The 24454-nt window shown below is 37.8% G+C and overlaps 1 protein-coding gene across 13 annotated transcripts in view; it reads right to left on the reverse strand.

Annotated features, from left to right (window-relative positions):
• atp2b2 (ATPase plasma membrane Ca2+ transporting 2) overlaps window positions 1-24454 on the reverse strand; it is a 159917-nt gene that overhangs the window by 54280 nt on the left and 81183 nt on the right. For 9 of the 13 annotated variants that reach the window (XM_056468477.1, XM_056468478.1, XM_056468476.1 and 6 more), the window contains 8 exons: window positions 22346-22603; window positions 17788-17913; window positions 17470-17595; window positions 15253-15285; window positions 12575-12667; window positions 6863-6904; window positions 3551-3715; window positions 229-443 (listed from right to left, as the gene is read on the reverse strand). In XM_056468477.1, the coding sequence (XP_056324452.1) occupies window positions 229-443; window positions 3551-3715; window positions 6863-6904; window positions 12575-12667; window positions 15253-15285; window positions 17470-17595; window positions 17788-17913; window positions 22346-22603 (1058 nt within the window). The remainder of the gene's footprint in view (window positions 1-228; window positions 444-3550; window positions 3716-6862; window positions 6905-12574; window positions 12668-15252; window positions 15286-17469; window positions 17596-17787; window positions 17914-22345; window positions 22604-24454) is intronic. The other 4 variants (XM_056468484.1, XM_056468487.1, XM_056468479.1 and 1 more) reach the window with 3 other exon arrangements.

The following is a 24454-nucleotide window of genomic DNA, read 5'->3' on the forward strand; positions in this document are numbered from 1 at the left end:
AAGATAAGCTAGTGTGCTCCAAAACAGTGACATGTTTTGGAGACTTAAGCTGATATAAACATGTAAAGCTTGTAAAGGTAAAAAAAAGTTGTTGGAAGAAAGATCAAGCTCCCATAATGCAATTAAAAACATAAATAAATGAGGAAAAATCTAAAATAAAACATCAGAAAACACAGAAAACTGCTTATTTAGAGTTATTTATTCCAGTGTAGTTGTGTACAGGCGTACCTTGACAGAGTAGGCCAGAGAGATGGTGACGGCGAGCGGCAGGCCTTCAGGAACCGCCACCACCAGCACTGTAACACCGATGATGAAGAACTTGACAAAATACTGGATGTAGATCGGCGTGCACTCGGTCAGCCATGGCCTATTCTGACGCACAAAGGTATCGATAGCAAAGTAAAGCACCAGGATGATGACTGTAATGGCGGACATCACCAGCCCTGAGGAGCAGATCACACACACACACAGCGCATTAGTGCTGCACTGCTGGGATATTACCAGTTTAATTGCTGCATAGAGAATTACGAGGCCATCAGATTGTGTACCACCTCTGACATATGCTGATATTCAATCATTTATTATATTGTGCAAAAATTTACATGGACAATACTGATATCATGAGCAATACTTATTTAAACTTTCAGAGAGCATTTTACAGACATTCAGATTTCTATTGGTTGTTCATCACAGCACAAGATGATGAAGACTTCATGGGTGATTTATTTTCAAACATGAACACTTTAACATGTCAATCTACCACATTGAAAAATCTGTGAGGATTTCAACACAGGCTCATTCTGAATATGTACCTCTATATACATTTCTGGAGAGCGCCAAATAAATCCCAGAAGCTATGTTTTTTTGTAGTTTTTGCTTTCGTGAATCTACAAGAGGCCGCTGTGTGCACTTATTCAGATCTCAACTTTCTCTCACGAGTGCCATTCACGCTTGCTGTTCTCGCATAAATCCACCAGAGGCCGCTGTGTATGCTTTTTCAGATCTCAAATTTCTCTCACGAGTGCCATTCGCGATTGCTGTTCTCGTGTAAAACCACTAGAGGCCGCTGTCGACTAACTCACTGACTGACTGATCGACTGACCCACCCTCTTCCTTCCCTAAACCCAACTGATAGTGTTTTAAAAAGCACCAATTTACTGCTTTCTGGAAACGTTCTTCACCAGACTTGAACCCCGTCTTCACGGTCAACTCCGCTCCAGGTCATAAGTCCGCCGAAGTACTGGGCAAACTGGCAACAGCAGAAAAGCTGTCTACACTGAGGTAAGCGGTCAGCTGGTAAGAGCGAAAAGGAACGGCGTCATACCGCCCCATAGCGTTCGTTTTAAAGACGAAATGCAGCCATACGTACTTCCAGCTACATAATTAACTATCTCTAGAAATATATATATATAGGGGTACATTTTCAAAATGAGCCTGTGTTGTATGATTTATAGGCCTTTTGTTTAACTCTGTACATTAAGACTTCATTTGTTAACATCACTTAATTCAACTTAAATGATTGTAATGTCTTATTATTATAAGCTGATGTAAATGTCAAAGTTAATGCCTAATAACATATTAAAACAAACGTTAATAACTCATGAAATCCTGTTATATTTTTTTATTAACTTATATAACTATAATATGGTTATTTCTAACTGTTGATTTTAACGCATTAATGTTTACTAATGAGACGTTATTGTAAAGCAGTGTTGGGTAGGTTACTTTAAGAAAGTAATGGATAACAAATTACTGACTACTACTGGAAAATTGTGGTCTTATTACATTACTAAATACGGCATGTAAAAAGTAATCAGATTACTAGTTACTTTACTTTGCAGTTACTTTTAAAACGTCTCAAATATACCTATAAAAAACTGCAATGCTTTCATTACTTTGATATTCACTGGAAACATTACAACGGGTTGATCACAGCAGCTTGACATATTCAAAATGCTTAAAAACATAAAATTCTCTCATCATTCACTTGCTCCAATCCTTTTTTTTAATACAGTAGAAGACATGAAGAAAACTGGATGCTCATAAACACTGACATTCATAGTATGAAAAAGCACTGCAGTGTTTGACTGTTCTGTTTGTCAGATTTAATTAATCTACCGAATTGTGTATATAATCCATACACAGTATGAAGCTGATCGGTCAGGTCTTGTCATGTGACTCGCGGGTTTCAACTGGTGTGCCTGGAAAATGTGAGCGCGTGCAATATGCGCTCCGAATATGCAAGCCACGCACCTCCATTGGAAATAACGAACTTGTGAACAATGAATAAGCACATTCACGTTCAGAAGGTATCTTCACTCCTGACCCTGTACAAAAATCCAATTTAGCCTGTTTAAGCTGAATTAGGCCGCCGTGTTTTTGGGTGCCGGTGTCCTCCTTGGTGATAAGCATGGTCATAGAATGCCTTCTGTTCAAGTGCTTGAAGTTGCTGGTTGAGTTAAATGCAGTGATAGTTCTTTAGAGACTGGACATAGACTGCACAGCAATACTTCTGTTTTTACGCTCAATGAATTCAAAGTAATGTCTGTATTTCTACTTGAAGAAGCAAGCAATCTCGTCAGCAGCCATTTCAGCTCACGTTCTTCAGCAGTTTAAAAGCGAATGCTTATTCACTGACATTGCAGTGGAAAACGTGATTTAAAAGAAGCTTTTTTTTTATGTCTATAATTGTAACGTAAGTAACGCAATTACACTGACTTTATTACCTGTAATCAAATTATACAAATTTAAATTGCAATTTGTTTCATTACTGCGTTCCCCAAAAATGTAATTAGAATACAGTAACACGTTACTGTGGAACACGTTACACCCAACTCTGTTGTAAAGTGTACTATATACAGTAAAGCAGGCACAGTGGCGCAATGGGTAGCACAATCGCCTCACAGGTCGCTGGTTAGAGCCTCGGCTGGGTCCGTTGACATTTCTGTGTGGAGTTTGCATGTTCTTCCTGTGTTGGCATGGGTTTCCCCAACAGTCCAAACACATGCACTATAGGGTAATTGGGTAGGCTAAATTGTCCGTAGTGTACGAGTGTGAATGAGTGTGTAAGGATGCTTCCCAGTGATGGGTTGCAGCTGGATGGGCATCCGCTGTGTAAAACATATGCTGGAAAAGTTGGCGGTTCATTCCGCTGTGGCCTTAATAAAGGGACTAAGCCGAAAAGAAAATGAATGAATGAATACAGTAAAGCAATACACTGTATTTGCATTGTAAAGCAAAGCATATTTGGGTATAAAACCTGTTAACTTTGCATCACACTGTAGGTCAATATCATGATAATACCATATACTGTGATAAAATCTTCAGCAATAATCACAACATAAAAATGTCATACTGGCAGAAGCCCTCACTGGTTATGTATTTAATTACATTATATTGTTTCAAATATGATAATCTTTTACTTGATAAGATTACGAGAATAATGCAGAATGTGTTTGTTTCAAGCAGCAAATATATCCTGATCAGGACACCACCTCCACTCATTTTGAGGGAGGAGACCCCATGAAAACCCTTGAGAAACCCGCAGCACCTGCTTTGCCGATCTGGACAGCCAGCTTGGTCAGTTTCCCCTGCAGGACGGACTTCTCTTTCTTGGAGACGCTTGTTTTCTTCTTCTCCTTCTCCTCTGTTTCTCCGCCCTCGGCGCTCTTCAATGGCTGCATCTCCATCGCTGCGGCTCCGTCCTGTTTCTTCACTGCAATCATCACAGTAAACACACACACACTGGTTAGGGGACGTCTGCATGAGCCCGGCTCATCCTACAGCTAATGCTGGACCGAGACTGACGAGTCAAATCCCTAAATAAACCACACTTTCAACTCTGTACGTTTGGTCAAATATCAACAGCACATTTTGACAACTAAACATTTCCTCTGGTACACTGTAAAAAATGTGCTTAATTACAGAAACGAAAGTCCAAAAGTCAAAATCAATGATTCATTTGGAAATAATTCTCAACAAACCAGCAAAAATGAATCCATTATGTTGCACATCAACATCCTCTTATGTCAGAGGAAACCCGAGGAATGAGTTTTACATTTTAACTTTACACTTGTAAAACCGCTGGGTTGTCATAACCCAAGGATAACTCAATATAAACTCAATATTAGATTTTTTAAATTAAATTTAAATGACACTTTTTAACCTTACTGTTGACTTTTCCTATATTTGACCCAAGGTTGGGTGTAGGATGAATTATTCCTTCAAGACAAAACACAGTTTTACACGGCTTAAAGTTTCTTGGGCTTAAAGTAGAAGTGAAGCAGTCAGTCAAGTTTACATTATTTTGTACATTGGTTTCCACTGTTATGAAAATATATTAAACAAACTCGATTAATAAAACCATTATGAAGAAAACGGCATGTTTTACTATAGCTTTTAGAGCTAGGGCGCCGCCATTTTGAAATATCGCTCTGTCTGACATCACAGAGTTGGTTCTGTTCCCTCAGCTGAACAGATACATTTGAAGTAAATGACTGAACACGGAGACTGCAAAGCCTAATTTAACCCATTGTGTGAAGTTGTGAATGTGAAGCTGCTGCATATACAAGCATCAGAGCTGCTTGACTGCCTGTCTAGGTTTCAACAAGGTTCGGTTCCGCCGTAATGGGGGCGGGTACTTTCACTTTTAACTACTACAGCTGCTCACCTCTGTTCATGTTCAAACCAAACTAAGATCGGCGCGTTTTTTTACATCCTTCATACATGTTGAGAGATCGAGTTTATCAACTCATGTCTTGACATAATCCACAAAGACGTGACTTAGTAAAGCGTGAAGTCATGTGCTTTAATCGTTGCATTAGTCTGAAAGTAAATCCCCTCATCAGGCAGTGCTGCACCAGCGTGAGAGAGTGGACCAAAGTGCATGAAACAAAAGATATGTGAAAAAATAAGAAAAATAGAAAACATAATATGTTTGTATATAATAGACACAACTTTGACGCTTGTATTTGCACCAGTTCCAATTCCACAACTTCACGCATTGGGTTAAAGTAGGCTTTGCAGTCTCCGTGTTAAGTCCATAACTTCCACTGTATCTGTTCAGCTGAGGGAACGGAACCAACCCCGTGACGTCAGACACAGCGACTTTTGAAGATGGCGGCACCCTTGCACTAAATGCTATAGTAAAACATGCCGTTTTCTTCAAAATGGTTACATTAATCGAGTTTGCTTAACATATTTTCATAAAAGTGAAAATCAATTTACAAAATAATGTAAACTTGACTGACTGCTTCACTTCTACTTTAAAGATGTCCGATGCAAGCAATCAGTGCAACTCTACAAACCAGTAAACCTTCACAGAAATGTTTAAAGGTCCCATGAAATTAAAACACATTTTTTTAGATGTTAGTTTGTATTTGTATTGTTCATTTTGAAGATTTTTATAAGCTAGTGTGCTCCAAAACAGTGACAAAATTCGTGTTTAGAAGATGACCTGATAGACCTGATATAAACATGTAAAGCTTGTAGTTAAACAAGCCTAAAACAAAGCCTAAACGGATCAACGGTTTTATTCACGTCACCTCATACTTCAATTTCTTATCAAATCTTCTGACATGCCCCGCCCCTTCTTCTCATTGGCTTTTCATTTGATGCGCTTGAACTCAACCACTCTCACTGGCAGAGTGGTGATAAAACAAAATGGGAGGGGCTACACTATGCCCCACCCTCTCTTTGAGTTTCGGTTGATATTGCGTCAAACATGAAATAAAAATGCATATTTCAAAGCACTTCACTTTACAAACTCAAGATATGTAGCATGACCATCTAAACCCATTCATATGGTCAACTGGCTTCATAGTCACAGATCCTGTGTTTATGTTTTCATTGATTCAAATATTGACTGAACATTGGGTGAAAACAAACCAGCCTTTTTTTGGGCGATAAAACTTTAATAAATATCATTATTTATATATGAAATTCTGAAGACCTGGAAATGATCAGAAACCACAGGTAACTAAGTTCGGTTTGCAAACAGAGCAAGACTTAATAGCAAATGTGTTCGTAAATGTTACAGCAAAGTAAATTATTAGGAAATCATGCATGTGGTGAAGTGAACACCTCAGGTGTGCATTATAGTCTAATAATCCACCATCCCGGACGTCATTACAACACTGTTGTTGTATTTCAGATATTTTTGAGGTGTGTGTCCTCCTCAAACATCTCCAGTGTGTAGCACTAGTTTCTCCCACATGTCCTCCTCCTCCTTCTGTTGTGTTTCAATGTGATTTTTGACTGTTCAGCATAGTGATATGGAGCTGTGATGCGCTCAAAACCTGCCAGAACTACCTTAGCTGTGCGTTTCTCTGACAATAACCAAACACCCTAGAGCAGGGGTTCTCAATCTCCGTCCTGGAGGTCTGGTGTCCTGTAGATTTTAGCTCCAACCCCAATCAGACACACCTGGGCTAGCTAATCAAGCTCTTATTAGGCAATCTAGAAACATCCTTGGAGGTGTGTTGAGGCAAGCTGGAGCTAAAATCTGCAGGACACCGGACCTCCAGGACCAAGTTTGAGAAGCCAATCAAAATCAAGCAAGACCTAATAAAACATTCGTCATTTGTGGAAAAAAAAAAGCTAAATTAGTAATTTCCTGTTAATTTCCTCCATAATATTTTCCAAATGACACGAAGCAGAAATAAGGATCTGCAAACTCCCTAAGAACTCTAAGTGACCAATGGACATCTTCATTAAAATGACTGGAGAGTTGGACAAAGACCCTGACGCACACATGAGAAGCAGAACACACAGACAGACGAGCGATCGAGCGGACATCCCAACCGCACAGAGGAATCAAATCATGGCGAGCGCTCAAACCAGCGGTAAAGTGAAAGCAGGTTACCTTTGGTCTGGTTGTTCTCCATATTTCCATCCTGCATTTTACCTAAGATGAAGGCATCCACAGACACGGGACAAAAATAACAGAAAAGCAGACGATAAAACATTCATCACGTGGACATTACAGTGAAACCAAATCAAAAAAGGAAGACAGAGAATGAGTCATTTATCAACATCATTGTGAGTCACATACATACAGTAACACAGAGCTGTTTCAGAATGAAGGGTTGGGTCGTTTATACATGTGGATCTTCTGTCTCCATCATCACGCAGATTAAAAGCATTATGTGTGTTCTGTTCACATCTGGTGTGTTTACATGTTGACAGGGGTGCCATGGAATATCTAATGTTTAAATAGCAAATCCTGTTTGCATTTTTCTTCCTCGTGTATGGGTTGTTGACGTGACGTAAGCAGAATTTTATATTCGCCAACTACCCATGAACACACTGCAAAAATGCTTTTCTTACTTAGGAAATGCTTTTTTGGCTTGTTTTCAGAATTATTACCTCAAAATGAAGTAGAGTTTAGATTCTTTGCCCGAGCCCAGAACTGGTCGATATTTCCTGCCACTATCGTCGGGCCGGGTCGTGATCAAGCATTTGTGTGTTTGTTGTGTTGTTTTTTATTAAGTAAAATTAAGTAATTTTATTTTTTATTTTATTAATTTTTGAACAAATCACTAATGAAAGCATTCGATTACTTTCGTACTGTTTGTGCTCATTTAACACAAAATTGTTTGCGTTTAAAATAAAAGACGCCAGGACGGACATGTTTACATGTTATTCAGTGTATTTGTCTGTTTAACAACACCAAATTACCACATTTACCAATTACCAAGTGTCCACTTTCGATCATTTCCAAATCGCATGTACAGAAGCTGATCTGAGAACAGTGTCTTTATCAGACCCCTTAGTTTTTCACGAATTTTTTTGTGATTTTTTTGCGATAAAAATGACTCATTTTGTGGCGGTCATTCCCAGAAATTTCCCGACAATTTTGCGATTAAAAATACATATAATTATCAAAAATTATATATATATATATATTATAGCTTATTTACTATATTAGGTAGCCTACTATGTAACGTGTGCAATCTGACACAATGACAAGGAGACAAATCATCAAATAAAGCTTCTTTATTTTGGTCTCTTGTCAAGACAAGATCTGAAACAGATCTAAAACGGTAGGGATTAAGCCAAAGGACGTTTGTATAACTCTTATTTTTATCTACGGTCTTACTTTCTCTAAGATTCAATCCCTGAAGCATCTGACATCATGTACCTCACTTAGGACATGCGTTAGGGTTTTCCCTCCCGTAATACATCTGAAACACAGATTGCTGTAAAACTCCTCAGTGGCAGGGAAGCGTTTTCTCGTTAACTACAGGGAAAGAGTTAAACTTAATTTATTTATTTAATCGATAATTAATGATTTGACGCACATCATAGTACCAGCCTTACAAGTAAAGCACAAATAATGTCTTTTAATTTGATCCAGGGCCATCATCAGTGAAGCAATCTCCATCTGTTTGTTCCATTACTCCGTTTGTTAGATGTTTACCGTCACTTTATTTTGCAGTCTGAAGAGCGTCAAAATGCACAAAACGCCTAATTCACACCACAGGATGTCTAATCCCATCTTTGCTTCGACTTCACATGTAAATCACTTGCACTTCATCCTCGTCTGCTTATTGCAGAGGCTGAAAACACCCCCCCCCCTCCCCCCATTCCATGTAATATAATGATTGTGAGGGCGCAGGTGAGATGTCATTTTTCGAGAGACACTCAAATACATCACGTGCCCTGCGTATGCAACGTCTAGAAGTCATGTAAAACAATTAATTGCAAACTGAAATAGACATAATTTGATTATATGGTTTGGAATTGGATGTTTTATGAGATTATTTACATTTTTTGCGATTATTTTGCATTTAAATTAAGAATGTTGCGTCTTTATGTTGATTTTGCGTTAGATTCAGCTACCGCGGAATCATGAAAAAATAGAGAGTCTGCTTTATACAGCGGCTGCCGCACAGATCAATCTATCTCTATCTGTTCTATCTAGTCACCTATCTATCTTTATATATAAATACACCTTTTTTTTACTTTTCATGTGCACAAAGGCCCGCGGCAACTTCCTGTGCATGAGGTGTGAAACAGGCATCACATGAATTGACTGATACAGATGTTGCATAGTGAATGCGGCCATTTTTATATTAATCTCAACGTGGTTTCAAGCCAAAATAAAGCCAAAGCAAAAGTCTCTTAGCTTAAAAGGCTCTTTAGTGCAACTTTCACTTTTCATAGGAAGATTAAAAATACTGGAGAAATATGGGAAGATATTTAAACGGATCATAGTGGGATAGAATGGTTAAAAACGGGAGAATCCCAGCAAAATGGGAGGGTTGACAGGTATGCAGAAAGGATGGTAGTCAGGCTTCAATGTCCTCTTTTGTTACTTCTTCAAGCATACCCCAGAGTGTGAGATGAGATAAATCTAAACTCATTTCTGTAGTTCAAACAACTCCGACTTATAGTTGAAAACATTTGATATAACGGCCCATGTATTACAAAAATAGTCAGGTTTAAATCGGCCCCATAATTACAGTTAATGTGTCGGACAGGGTGCATGGTGCATGGGCTCGGGTGGGGTTGGTTTAAATTTTTTGCGCTCAATTTAAGCTGTAAAAGGGTTTTTCCTTCAAACAAGCTAAATAATCAGCCAATGGTATAAGCAAAATAATAGTTTTTCGCATTTTGAACTTTGAAAGTTTATTTTTCTTCCCCCATTGGCTGCTTTATTCTGTGTTTTAAGCAAAAACTCACTTAATTTTGACTCATTATTTCTGAAAACAAACCAATATTTTCATCTTGCCTAGAAAAAGCTTCTTGGTTTAACATTGTTCAGATATTTGGACAAGAAACTCTACGTAAGAAAGGCCTTTTTGCAGTGCAGTGGGCTTGTTGTAGAGGAGGAACTGAGACATGTTCATTCTGATATTCCATGGAGGAGGAATGGAGGAGAAACACAATGAAAATAGCAGGACTCAACAGGTCATGCAGGAGAACATGCAGATCCACCGAGGAGAGCAGTCAGAGAAGATGAAGAAGAGGAGATGAAGAGAAAAACACCAGAACTCTAAACCTCATCAGACCGATGCATGAATATCCTCACAGCGCGACCAGATTCTGACACTCCTGCTGAACAATCCAGCATTGTGAGTCAGCAGAAAGATTTAACTTTGTGTGTGTGTTCTAAATACACTGCAGAAAAATGCTTTTCTTGCTAAGAGTTTTTGTCTTGTATCTAGTCCAAATACTTAACCATTCTTAAAAGAAGCTTTTTATAGACAAGCTAAAATGTTTTCAGAAATAATGAGCCAAAATGAAGTGAGTTTTTCCTTAAAACAAGCAAATAAATCTGCCATTGGAGTAAGCAGAATAATCAAGTTTTCCTTTTGACATTAGTTTGTTTTGCTTTCCCCATTGTCAGCTTATTTAGCTTGTTTTAAGGAAAAACTCACTAAATATTGACTCATTATTTCTGAAAACAATTTTTTTTGCTTATCTAGAAAAAGCCTCTTGATTTAAGAATCTTTTGATATTTGGATTAGAAACAAGACAACTTTGAGTAAGAAGAGAATTTTTTCCTGTGTAGGACTGCACAATTTTGGGAAAAACTGGCAATGTAATATTGAATTTTTCTATATGTAGTAATACATATATTAAATATATAATATATATATAATATATAATTATAATATATATATATATATATATATATATATATATATATATATATATATATATATATATATATATATATATATATATATATATATATATATATATATATAATATATACAGTCCAGCCTGAAATTATTCTGACTTAAAAATTTTTGTTCAAATGTAAATAAAAGCTGAGGAATATTTTTCCCTCAATGATACATCGTCTTTATATCTTTTGTGAGAAGCCTGTGTCATTTCTGGTCAAAAGAAATATTGCTGGTTGAATAAAGGTAATGTTAAGCCAGAATCGGCCTAGGGTATGAATAATTTAGGGATTGACTGTATATATTGTATACTGCGATAATAAGTATATTAAGTATGCGAATTATACATTGACAATTGGGGGGGTGGGGGTGGGGGGGTCAACTTTTTCGGTAGTAGTTTGGTAATATATGCTTTAGTGAATCAAATTTATGAACTATTTAAATCACATCTAATTTATTACTCAAATGTATCCTTCTTCAGTGTTTTGAGCAACCCAGGCTAATTCTGAAATTGTACCTCTATATACATTTCTGTATATCGTCAAATACGGCCCAGGAGCTACATTTTTTTGCAGTTTTGCTTGTTTTCGCGAATCCACCAGAGGCTGCTGTGTGTGCTTTTTCAGATCTCAAATTTCTCTTGTGAGTGCCATTTGCGCTTGCTGTTCTCGTGTAAAACCACTAGAGGCTGCCATTGACAGACTGAATGACTGACCCTAACACACACCTCCCTATACCCAACCGAAAAATTTAAAAAGCATTTCAGAAAATAAAAGCTCTCGTCTGACTTTTACAACGTTTTACCACATTCTCACCCTGTTATTTACTTGTTTATTTTACTTTTTGTTTTTTGTTTTTGTCTTACCCATGTTCTCGAACAATTCTTCACCAGACTAGAACCCCGTCATCGTGGCGATCCCCTCTCTGCAACTCAAGTCTGCTGACGTAAACGTCGAGATAACTGGACAAACTGGTAACAGCCGGAAAGCTGTCCATACGGAGGTAAGCGGTCAGCTAATAAGCACGAAAAGGAACGTCATACCACCCCGTAGCGTTCATTTAAAAAATGAAATGCAGCCATACGTACATCTGGCTACATAATTCACAATCTCCAGACATGTATATCGAGGTACGTTTTCAGAATCAGCCTGAGTTGGTTTTGAAAGATATTTAGTGCATATTTTAGAGGCTACTGTAGATCATACAAATTATGTGTCTATTTTTTTAGGCTACATGCAGATATAAACATATTTTACAAGAAACGTGATCCTAGAAACAAGATATTTTTCCTAGCACTGATTGGAGCGAGTATGCATTCACAACCCCCCTGTAATTCGCACCCAGAGTACAGTATAATTAACCAAATGAAATGAACAGCTCTATTTAGAAATAATTCTATAATGATGTTGTAATGGAGTGCGTCTATATTAAACATAATAAATCAATCACAAACATAGATAAATACAGTGGAGCATATACAAATAAAATACTTACAGTATAACACAAGTTATCAGTAGGCCACACAGAATCCACCCTTCATTGAGATCTTTATTTATTTATTTGATAAATAATATATTTATTTACTTATGTAAATGTGTGTAAATATATATTTATTCACTTTTTATATTAAGCCCAGTAACATTATTGACTAATATGCAAAGGATTGGATGATTTATATACAATACAGTAATATTTTCTGTCTTTTAGTGTATATTACATGAGGAATTTTGTTTACCAAACTAAAATAATTTGATTTAATTGGACCTAATTGGATTTAAATGTATAAAATAAATAAATAAATAAATAAAAAACCAGAAAAGTATAAAAGATTGAGGAGAGGAGGAAGAACAGGAGTCAGCGACTGGAGTGGACATGCACTGAATCACAGCAGAAGAAGAAGAGAGAGAAGAGAAAAGAGGACAGCGGAGATCTGCTCAACCTACCATTGACTAGGCTGGTATTAGCAGGTGTATTTGCGCTTGCCGCACCATCGGTAGCTATAGTTGCGATGGGGTGTGAGGAGGGATGGGAGCAGTCTAGCCGTAACAATGAACAAAAGTAGCATGGTTATTCGCTCAACATACCGCTGTCAACTCATACAGCACTTCACATGACGAAAAAAACACCGTAACATAAGACAGATCACAGACAAAACAAAGTGGAAGCACAAATAAAACGACACCATGATCGATGGCACAGATATCTCTAGCACTGATGGAGGTCTCTGGTTTACACACTAGAAAAAAACAACCAGTTTCTGCTGCTACCGGTTAAAGCGGTGGTTCAGCAGCACAAGAGGAAAATACTGCCATCATTTACTGCGAAACCTCAAACCACGAGAGTTTTAGATCTTCAGAAGACAAATGAACATTTTAGTGTTAAAATCTGAGAGATTTACATCCATTTTAAATATCTATTCAGCTCAAATTCAATCATTCACAGATTAAAATAAGGAATGATTGACTCCAGTCAGTTGAATTATAAGAATATCCTGTAGACCCAGATCACAACATATTTCTAAATTTTGGTCAATACGATGTTGGATATAATTCTGATATGGATATATTAATTTAAAACCTTTTTACTCAGAACTAGCAAGTCAAAATGAAGTGAGTTTTTAATTAAAACAAGCAAAATAATCTGCCAATGGGGTGAGCAAAACAATGTTATTTCTCTCTGAAATGTGATTATTTTGCTAACCCCATTGGCAGATTATTTCGCTTGTTTTACTGAAAAACTCACTTCATTTTGACCTCTTATTTATTAAAAATGACAATACGGTTTTGCTTGTCAAGTAAAAGCTTCATTATTTTAAAGGTTTTAGATGTTTGGACTAGAAACGAGACAAAAACTCTAAGTAAGAGATGCTTTTTTTGCACTGTACATATTTCAAACCAAGCCACATTTACTGGAATTATCTGACTTTCTGAACCACTGCTTTAAAAACAATCATTCACAAAGGTTTGAAAAGCACTTATCAGTGGTAAACAGCTCTGATCAATGTTTATGAGTCAATAAAAGTCTAAAAAAAGTTCATCATTTTGAAGTTAACATGTCTGGCTTAAGAAAACCCAAATTAAAACACCTTTACTACTGCCTTATTACCTGCCTATAATTAAGATTTTAACTGTTTATTAGCTAAATATTGTTTTATTCTACAAACTAGTACCTTACTAACTATTAACAAGCAGCAAATCAACAGTTTATTGAGCTAAAAGCCTGCTTTATTAATAGCGTGAATTGTACATTAAAATAGTGCAACTTTTTTTAAAATCTGATTTAGATGAACAACTTTTTAGTGAATAATGGCTAACACTTGAGTTCAGGTTATAATTTATGATATTAACAAACTTTACATTAACTAACACCACTACAGTAGCTTGATAAACTACTAAATATCTGTTTATTAACAGTTAGTAAGCTATAAATTGGGTTTAGGTTTGGGGTAGGATTAGGGATGCAGAATAAGATCATACTTTATAACTACTAATTAATAGTTAATAACAGACAGGTAATAAGGCAATATTTAACTGCACAAATTGTGACCTAAACTAAAGTCTTTCCAATAAATGTGCTTAAAAATATGACCCATAGTCACACATAACCCTTTATAATAACTGCACACTGTGATTTATTTATTAAGCATTAGCAAATAGTTAATTCCTCACTAGTTAAGCATTCACTCTACATTAATAGACGTTAGTAAGCAGTTTATAAATGCAGCTACAAATGCTGTATTCTTGACTTATAATCACATGTATAATGTGCTTAATGATTGTGTTTTGATACTTTCTTAATGATTCATTGTGCATAACTAAATTAAGTATTGCATTATTTACAAACCAGTTGTATTTAATAGTAGTTGGTGGTTTTTAAGATGATTCAGAATGAGTTAGTAAATGATTAATAAACTATTTAAATTAAAATTTGTATATCTTATTACTCATTTACTAATAGTTACTTTGAATGTTTATAAATGCTTCATTAACCCGTCTCATAAAGTGAGGACTGTTTATGCTTCATAAATCCCTTATAAATGACTAACTAGTCTTTAAGACAGTATGAAAAAATAATCATTAAGCATATTATACACGCTCTTATAAGTCAAGACAGCATTTGTAGCTGTATTTATAAACTGCTTACTAATATAATGTAGTTAATGCTTAACTAATGAGGAATTAACAACTTGCTAATGCTTAATAAATGATTCATAGTGTGCAGTCATTTTGAAGTGTTACCCACTAGTCTTATGAAATCAAAGGCATGAAAAAATGATGACAGAACTTTCCCATTGGGCTGAACCATTGCTTTAAGCAAATATGAACAGGTGATCAAAAATGAAAATAAAACAACTACAATAATCGCATGCTTTGAAATCAAACCCAAGCGCTTGAATCACAACAATCTAGGATTAAAGAAGGAAACCGCCAGCGTTGAGCGCCGTACATCACCACCTGCCCATCGTCATTCATCAAATGCTTAAAAAAAAGAGCTGCTTCTTCTTTTTAAGTCAGAGATCAGGGTTACTGAAGCAGGGTTCGGGAGGGAGGGAGGGAGGGTTTAGTGGGTAATAGATGAGCGTTACTGTGGTAAATCTCCAGCACAGAGAGGTATACTGTACCTGGCAGCGGATGGCCATCCTCTAGAGCCTGACCTGCGGTGGTTTCAGAATAACAAACACATCAGGCCTCCACAGCCCAGCACAAACACAGTCTCCAATAGGATATATGCACGGCTAGTGTTTTTCCCCTACCGATAAACTTCCAGTGAACGGCTAATCAGTTATTAGACATGAGTTATTAAAACTATTATGTTTATAAAATGTGTTGAAATAAATCTTCCATCCATTAAACAGAGCTTGGGGAATATAAAAGAATAATCATTTAACAGGACTTGAGCTGTAGGTGATGTCTATGTGTGGATGTTCATTGAGGTGTATTATGACCTGTTTCCACTGAGTGGTACTGTACGGTTTTGTATGCTTTTATGGCCATTTCTACTGTCAAAGGTACCAAAAAATGAACCGTACCATAACACTTTTTGGGTACCCTTTCCAAAGAAATATACAGCACTCATTTTCACATGTGTTGTTATTCTGACCTGAAGTGACAAGCACAAGCACATGCTTTCCTTCACCATTTTCAATGCGATTTGCGCTCGCGCTCCCCTGACGTCTCTCATAACAAGGCGACCATCAAGCGTTTCATCAGAGGATGACAAACGAACAGACCATTGCTGCAGTTCTGATACAAGCTTATGGAGAAAAGTAAAAAGCACTGCAGTGTTTGGGTGTGCTGTGTTTATCTGAGGTAATTAGTCTGCTGTTATTACTGAAATGTGTATATTCCATATAAAGTGTGAAGCAGATTGGTTAGTTCTACTTACATGAATCTCCCTGCGCTTGCAGCATTCGGAAAAGTTCAGATGTTTTCAAGCAGGGGCGCCTGGAAAATGTGCGCGCATCACATGTGCACACCATGTGCGCATCGTGCATGTCGCACACCTCCACTGGAAATGACAAACTTATACCCTAAGCTTATTGGCACTGCTTCCTGCGCGCACTCATCAGCCACATTTGAATAAAACTATACAACCCAGGCTCATTCTGAGAACGTAGTCCCGTGGACGTTTCTGGAGACCGTGAAATACGTAGCCGGGGGTACGTTTGGCTGCATTTCATTTTTTTAAGTGAACGCTGCGGGGCGGTGTGACGCTGTTCCTTTTGGCGCTTGCCGGCCGGCCGCTGACCTCCGTGTGGAGGGCTTTCCCGCCGCAACAAGTTTGTCTGGTTAGCTCTTCGTGTACGTGGGCAGACTCGAGGCGCAGAGAGGGGCTGACCATGACGACGACGACCGGGTTCGAGTCCGGGGAAGAGCGGTTCCAGAAATCAGGTAAGAAACGTAAAAAAAAAATCCAAAAAATAAAGCAAACAAGTTCATCACAGGGTGAGAATGTGGTCAAAATCCGAAAACGTAGTAAAATCAGACGAGGGCTTTTCTTTTTCTGGACGTTTATATGAATCGTCGTTGGTTGGGTTTAGGGAAGGAGGAGGTCAGCCGATTGGCCGGTCGCATGGTCAATCATTCTGTCAACCAGGCAGACAGGCGGAAGGTCGTTCGACAGCAGCCTCTGGCGGGTTTGTGCGAGAACGGCGTGGGCGCTAAAGGCGCTCGCGAGAGACGTTCGAGACGCGGAAAAAGCGCGCACAGCGGCCTCTCGCGGAAACAAAAACTGCAAAGATACGTGCCTCCCGGGATGTATTTCGCGGTCTCCAGAAACGTCCACGGGACTGCATTCTCAGAATGAGCCTGGGTTGAAACTATAGCACTTCATACCGAAACTTCATACCAAACTATTTTTAATCGTTATGACAACGGTGTTCGGTCAGTAAATACAGATATCAATTATATCGGTCAGCTCAGTGACAGTAGGCACTAAGGTAAAATTTTGCATTGATCTGAAATTGATCTTAGTAATCAACATTTCTACACAAGTATTTATGTGTATAAAGCATCTGTTTTGTAAGAAGTGCTTCTCATATGATATGTACAGCTTTCCTTTGACATTTCCTTTAGCGTCGACTGCAACTTTCTGTCATACACCATGCCTACCATTGGTACCCTTTGGCAGTGGAGAAACAAGCCTGATAAAGGTGACCCGTACCGTAGTGTACTGTACCTCTCAGTAGAAACCAGGCCCCTTAATGTAAGAGTATAATGAGATTTACAATACTCCGCCATAATCAAATGGTAATAGCGGTGTAACACACTGAAGAGTCTGCATGTTGTGCTGCCAGTGTGTGTGTGTGTGACGTGAGTCTTCAGCTTCAGTTACACACCTTTCTTCTCTTTTTTCTCCTCCTCTTCTCCTCCAGCGCCCAGTAAAGTGAAGATGATCCCGGACTGAGAGTTCACACCGACCGCAGTGACCACCATCCGACCCGAGCCCTCCATCACGTGTGTGCCTGCGGATACAGACATGGAGAAACAATGGTAAATAATAGCACACACACCCAGAGACACACAAACCCACACACTCAGAGACACATGGACACACAATCACACAGACACACACACATACACACACACACACTCACACACACACAAGCAGAAGTGTAAATATGTATGTAGTGGTGAGGAGTAGAGCAGTGATTGACCAGAGAGCAGCATGGGGTCTTTATCTGCAGCTTTGCGAACGTGGTCTGATTCCCCCGTCAAGGAGCTCTCATCAATCTTCAGATCATTGCCTTGTATCAACACCCCGTCCGCCGGCAGCAGGTCACCTGAACACACACATTCAAAATTATTTGATTTATCTTAAATGTCCTGTGAAAATACATACTGTGTGTATGTTAATCTTCAGAATATCTATATCCTAGTGCGCTCCAAAACAGTGACAAAATCCACATTAGAAGATATAAAACTGATATAAACATACAAACATTCGTCACTTACACCCTAAACAGAGTTTTTTGATGTCACCTCATACTTCAGTTTCTCATCAAATCTTCTGACCAATCAAATGCTCTCTACACTACCTGACAAAAGTCTTGTCGCCTATCCAAGTTTTAGGAACAGTAAATAATATCTTGACTTCTAGTTGATCATTTGGTATCAGAAGTGTCTTATATGAAAGGTAAAGGCCTCTAGATTTTGCTTATTTGAGCACAATAAAATCTGATCATGTCTTGATGTTGACTGATTTGATTAGGACAGTAAGGTCTGACTCTGCTTAGACTAAAGTCTGGTCACTGAACCTTCAATAATGTCCAGTATAGAATATGTGCTCATGCTGCAGTGGAAACAGAATGAATATTGTGTCTGACTCCATCATGAGCTTGGAGGACTGCATCCATACATCTCTGACATGACTCAAATCACTGATTAATAAAGTCATCTGGAATGGCAAAGAAAGCCTTCTTGCAGGACTCCCAGAGTTCATCAAGACTCTTTAGATTCATCTTCAGCGCCTCCTCCTTCATCTTACCCCAGACATGCTCAATAATGTTCATGTCTGGTGACTGGGCTGGCCAATCCTGGAGCACCTTGAGCTTCTTTGCTTTCAGGAGCTTTGATGTGGAGGCTGAAGTATGAGAAGGAGCGCTATCCTGCTGGAGAATTGTCCCTCTCCTGTGGTTTGTAATGTAATGGGCAGCACAAATGTCTTGATACCTCAGGCTGTTGATGTTGATCATCCACTCTGCAGATCTCTCCATACTGAATGTAACCCCAAACCAGGATTTCTCCTTCACCAAACTTGACTGATTTATGTGAGAATCTTGGCTCCATGCGGGTTCCAGTAGGTCTTCTGCAGTATTGGTGATGATTGGGATGCAGTTCAACAGATGATTCATCAGAAAAGTCCACCTTCTGACACTTTTCCAAATGATCAACTAGAAGTCAAGTTATTATTTTTTGCTCTTACAACCGGGATCCACAACAAGACTTTTGTCAGGTAGTGTAGCATCTGACATGCCCCGCTCCCTTCTTGTCATTGGCTCTTCATTTGATGTGCTTGAGCTTAAGCCCTCTCACTGGCAGAGCTCGGAGAAAGCAAAACACTATTGGCTGTTTTTTAAGGGGAGGAGCTAAACTATGTATCTTCATGTTTCAATTGAGCTTGCATCAAACATCAAATAAAAACTGCACATTTCAGAGCACTTCACGGGACCTTTAATAATTTACTTGCGTCGTTAATGCCATTAAATTAGGTTAGTTAGATAACAGCTTACACAATGCAAATCCCATAGAGTGAAACAGATACCGCATACACTAAACAATAAAAGATACAATCTAAAATAATATACAGTTGAAGTCAGAATTATTAGCCCCCCTTTGTACTTTTTTTCTGTTTTAAATATTTCCCAAATGATGTTTAACAGAGCAAGGAAATTTTCACAGTATGTCTGATAATATTTTTTCTTCTGGAGAAAGTCTTATTTGTTTTATTTCGGCTAGAATAAAAGCAGTTTTTCATTTTTTAAGCATCATTTTAACGACAATATTATTAGCCCCTTTAAGCTATATTTTTTCCGATAGTCTACAAAACAAACCATCGTTATACTAAAATATAATATAAAATATAAAAATAATACATAGATAAAAAACCTGTTACACTTATGCATAGCAGCCGTTTTACCAGAGTAAGGACAGAGTTAGGGTAGTGGAAATATTATGCAAATAAACATAAAAATAACACAGTAGTATTGATTTTAATTAACATGCTGATGTAATGTTAGCCATCTAAGTGGATAACTTACTAAACAGGCGCTCAAACAACTATTTTGAGCATATATATATATTTTTCTAATTAATTGTAAATTATACAGTTATTTCATCTATTAATGTTGGTATGCATTATTAAAAAGCGTTCAAAGTGACCTATTGCACACATGAGTCTTTCTTCAGCGTGATGGTAAATCCATTGTTCAACAGGGACAAAACTTCTGAACACTGGCAGCTGCTCAGCGATGGAGCATATTTCACAATCTAATCTGCAAAGCTTTTCCCAGCGACTCGATAGTCCTTCCAATAATCCCTCCACTTTCTCCAAACAACAAGAATGGATCAATATTACCGTCTCTAAAGACTTCAAGCGTCAATCCTTTAAGATGGCACTCATCAAGCATTTCACAACAAAATATTGCCTAAAATGACAAGGATTGCAGTATGCCATGCAGCAGTAGAGCAACACAATACTGTGGGTGTTCCCCAGGGTTCACTATTGGGTCCTTCTATTGTTTTAACTATCAAATGAATATATTCAATTGGAGAAAATTTAGATTTGATTTCTAACTTTGCCAATGCATCATTTCAACCCCCCACGCATGTTCAGAAATAACGCTAAGCTAACCGTCAGTGTACTAGCGAAGAAGATGGAGCCCCTCTCGCAGCCTGCCAAGGGCTCTCACCCACAGGATCACTCCGTCACTGTCAGCACACACATTTTCTGCCTCCCACTTGTTCAGGAGATCCGAAATAACAACCGGAAGCTCTCTCAGCACTGCAGAGCCCGAGCAAATCTCCAGCTTAGAAAGTGTTGATCAGCTCGACCAGCTTTTAATGATCAGAATTAACGACGCAGATCGGTCTTGCTTCATCACACAGCAACGACGTGAATCAGATTATTTATGGGTGAATCTTCAATTACAAATATTGCAAAATGAACTTCCTCTTACTACAAGTTCATATATTAAACATGTAGATGCATGTCCATGGATTCATTTTAAATCATTTGAAAGGATAAATTTAAATGATTCTGTATATTGTAGATAACTATATTGTAGTAACTGGTCGGGATATATTTAGAGTGACTAATAGAATTTAGTATAAATATATTTTATGTATTGTTGTCTTTCAATTAATATGAGCTCATAAAACAGCATGGAGTATACCAAGACTGAGCTCAATATTGCTTCAAATGAATTTAAAAGCAGTTCTACAAGTCTGATAACAAGAGATATCAATTTCATGTCAAATATATAAATTAATTTTGGCAATATTTGATGCAAAATTAAACAGCTGAGAATCTAGAATCCCTAAAAGCCTAGTATGAAATCCAAACATACAGTGTTTATTTTGCTAGCGCACATTGTTAGTCTTAAAGTGAACAATTAATCCTGCAAGTTAATCCACTGAAGATTAAACTGTCTGTTTGGTTATTCTCTCATCAAAATCTATCTAATGGCTCTGATTGGCCAACATATGCTTAGCCACGCCCTTTAAATGTTAATTTGCTTTGAATGAAAGATGATAGGCGGAGCTCATAAAATAAACCCCACCCGCTATTCAATTTCAGCTGGAAATACTGAAATAAATGTCTGAAGCAACTACTGGTTCACGTAACTTTAAAGTCCACATGAATAGGAACCTGTGACTGTTTTTATACCATATTGTGACGCAGTTCCTAGAGCTGGGGTCACCAAACTTGTTCCTGGAGGGCCAGTGTCCTGCAGATTTTACCCTAATCACACACACCTGAACAAGCTAATCAAGGTCTTACTAGGTATACTTGAAACAACCAGGCAGGTGTGTTGAGACAAGCTAAACCCTGCAGGGACACTGGCCCTCCAGGAACGAGATTGGTGACCCCTGTCCTAGAGAAATGGATTATTAAATGAGAAAACAGTGGGTGTGACTTGTTTTTCTCTACTGTGAGCTGATTGGATGTAGTAAAGTAAGCATTTCATTCAGAAAGATGGAGTAAAGGGTTTGGGGAGAGTTATTACAACCTAACAGACTCCTCCTCCTGCTCACCATTTCTGTTTGTTGACAAAACTGACAGCTTGAGGGGCGTGGTTAAGTTTGTTGGCCACACCCAGTACCTCAGACAGACCTAATCTAATAATTGAACTGAAAAAAACTGTATAAATGTGTGCAAATTTATATTTATTCAGTTTTTAAATTAATTTCAGTAGTATTATTGACTAATATGAAAATGTTCAGTTGATTTATTCACAATACAGTTTGTAAAGTCATATTTTCTGTCTTTAAATAGATCTATTATAAAAGAGACTTGCTTTGTTTACCAAATAAGTGGATCTAGTTTGATTTGCATTGTAAACAATAAATAAAAGTTTAAAAAGGTATTATTTTTTATGTCATATTTTACATTTTTAGTTACGATACTCCCAAAATCATTGCGCAGAAATCCACAGATTTTTTACTAAATTCTGAGCAGAAATAGCAAAAAATGTATATAATAATGACACATACCATACTTGATTTGTGCAATATCTCCGACCAGTATATCGGCCACGGGCAGCTGGATGACCTGGCCTCCGCGCACCACCTGAAACTTCTGCTCCTGCTCGATGCGGCTCTGTAAACCCCTAAACTGCTTCTCTTTGCTCCAGTCGTTGAAGGCCGTGACCAGAACCACACACACCACTGACAGCAGGATGGCAGCTCCTTCGATCCAGCCGGCCTCCGACTCGCCCTCGTCCTCCGCACCCGCCTTTGCTTCTCCACAGGCTGCAGAGAGACCAGCACAGCATTAACACACACACACACTTGACAGCCCCAGCTAACAGCAGCAGCAAGCAGAAACTTTCTTTATAATACTTCTTTCAAATATTCCCCAAGCGCTGTTTAACAGAGATTTATTAAAACACCTTTTTAAACATAATACTTTAATTAATTCATGTCTAATTATAACTCATTTATTTTGTCTTGGTCATGATATTTAACCCAAGCTCATTATGCATACGTACCCCTGTATACATTTCTGGAGAGTGCAAAAGATGTCTCAGGAGGTGCGTTTTTTTGCAGTATTTGTTTTCGTGAATCCACCAGTCTCTTGTAAATCCACCAGTCGACTGACTGACTGACTGACTGACTGACTGACTGACTGACTGACTGACTGACTGACTGACGGACTGACTGACTGACTGACTGACGGACTGACTGACTGACTGACTGACTGACCGACCGATCGACGGACCCACCCTCCTCTGTCCCAAAACCCAACCGACAGTGTTTTCAAAAGCACATGATGTCTGGATGAAGTTTGTTTGTAATACTTCAGACGGACACACTGAATGACACCATCACTGCTGAAAACATTATTCAGGAACACAAACACACACACTGTTCCTGGAACATCTTGCTCTTTCTGTTTCGCTGGCTCTGTAAGGCTTCAGCAAAGAGCAGTGCAGCTGTAAACTCAAATCTAATGGAGATTTTCCCCCTGGCCCTACAGTTATTATTTATATTATTTCATAATTACAACACTTTAACTGTTTACCCAAAACTAAAAGCTATTGCATGCCCATATAAATAAATAAATATTTATTAGGGGTATGACGAGATCCCGTATGACCAGAACTCAATATGTGGATTTCTCATGTGAAACTGTACAGGGGAGAAGCCAGTCAGCAGAATGTGTTTCTAAATATTTTTCAAAACTGTGTTTACATGTCCTTTATGGCATAGAATTCACTAGAATAGAAATAAAATACCATTAATTTTTTAAATAAAGCACCTAAATTGATTTGCTGATTCCTTTTATCAGTTAAACATCTATGAAAATCTATTTTCCATTGATATATTTTCCATTCACATAACAACAACAACAACAACAACAAGAATAATAATAATAATATAACAATAATTTAATAATAATAATAATAAAATAATAATAATAATAATAATAATAATAATAAAAACAACAACAACAACAACAATATTAATAATAACAATAATATTAAATAATAATAATAATAATAATATAATATTAAATAATAATAATAATAATAAAATAATAATTACAACAACAACAACAACAACAACAACAACAACAACAATATTAATAATAACAATAATATTAAATAATAATAATAATAATAATAATAATAATAATAATAATAATAATCATAATAATAATAGGGCGACACGGTGGCTCAGTGGTTAGCACTGTGGCCTCAAAGCAAGAAGGTCGCTGGTTCGAGTCCCGGCTGGGTCAGTTGGTGTTTCTGTGTGGAGTTTGCATGTTCTCCCCGTGTTGGTGTGGGTTTCCTCCGGGTGCTCCGGTTTCCCCCACAGTCCAAACACATGCGCTATAGGGGAACTGATGAGCTAAATTGCCTGTAGTGTATGAGTGTGTGTGTGAACGAGTGTGTATGGGCATTTCCCAGTACTGGGTTGCAGCTGGAAGGGCATCTGCTGTGTAAAACATAAGCTGGAATAGTTGGTGGTTCATTCCGCTGTGATCAATAGTGTTCTCTGGTTAGAGAATCCATATATTTTATGAACTATTCCTTTAAATGTGTTCCCACCCACTCATGAATACTCCATAACCCATGCAACTGTGTGTGTGTGAGTGTG

Source organism: Danio aesculapii, chromosome 11 (assembly GCF_903798145.1).
Source record: "Danio aesculapii chromosome 11, fDanAes4.1, whole genome shotgun sequence".
Classification (NCBI taxonomy): Eukaryota; Metazoa; Chordata; class Actinopteri; order Cypriniformes; family Danionidae; genus Danio; species Danio aesculapii.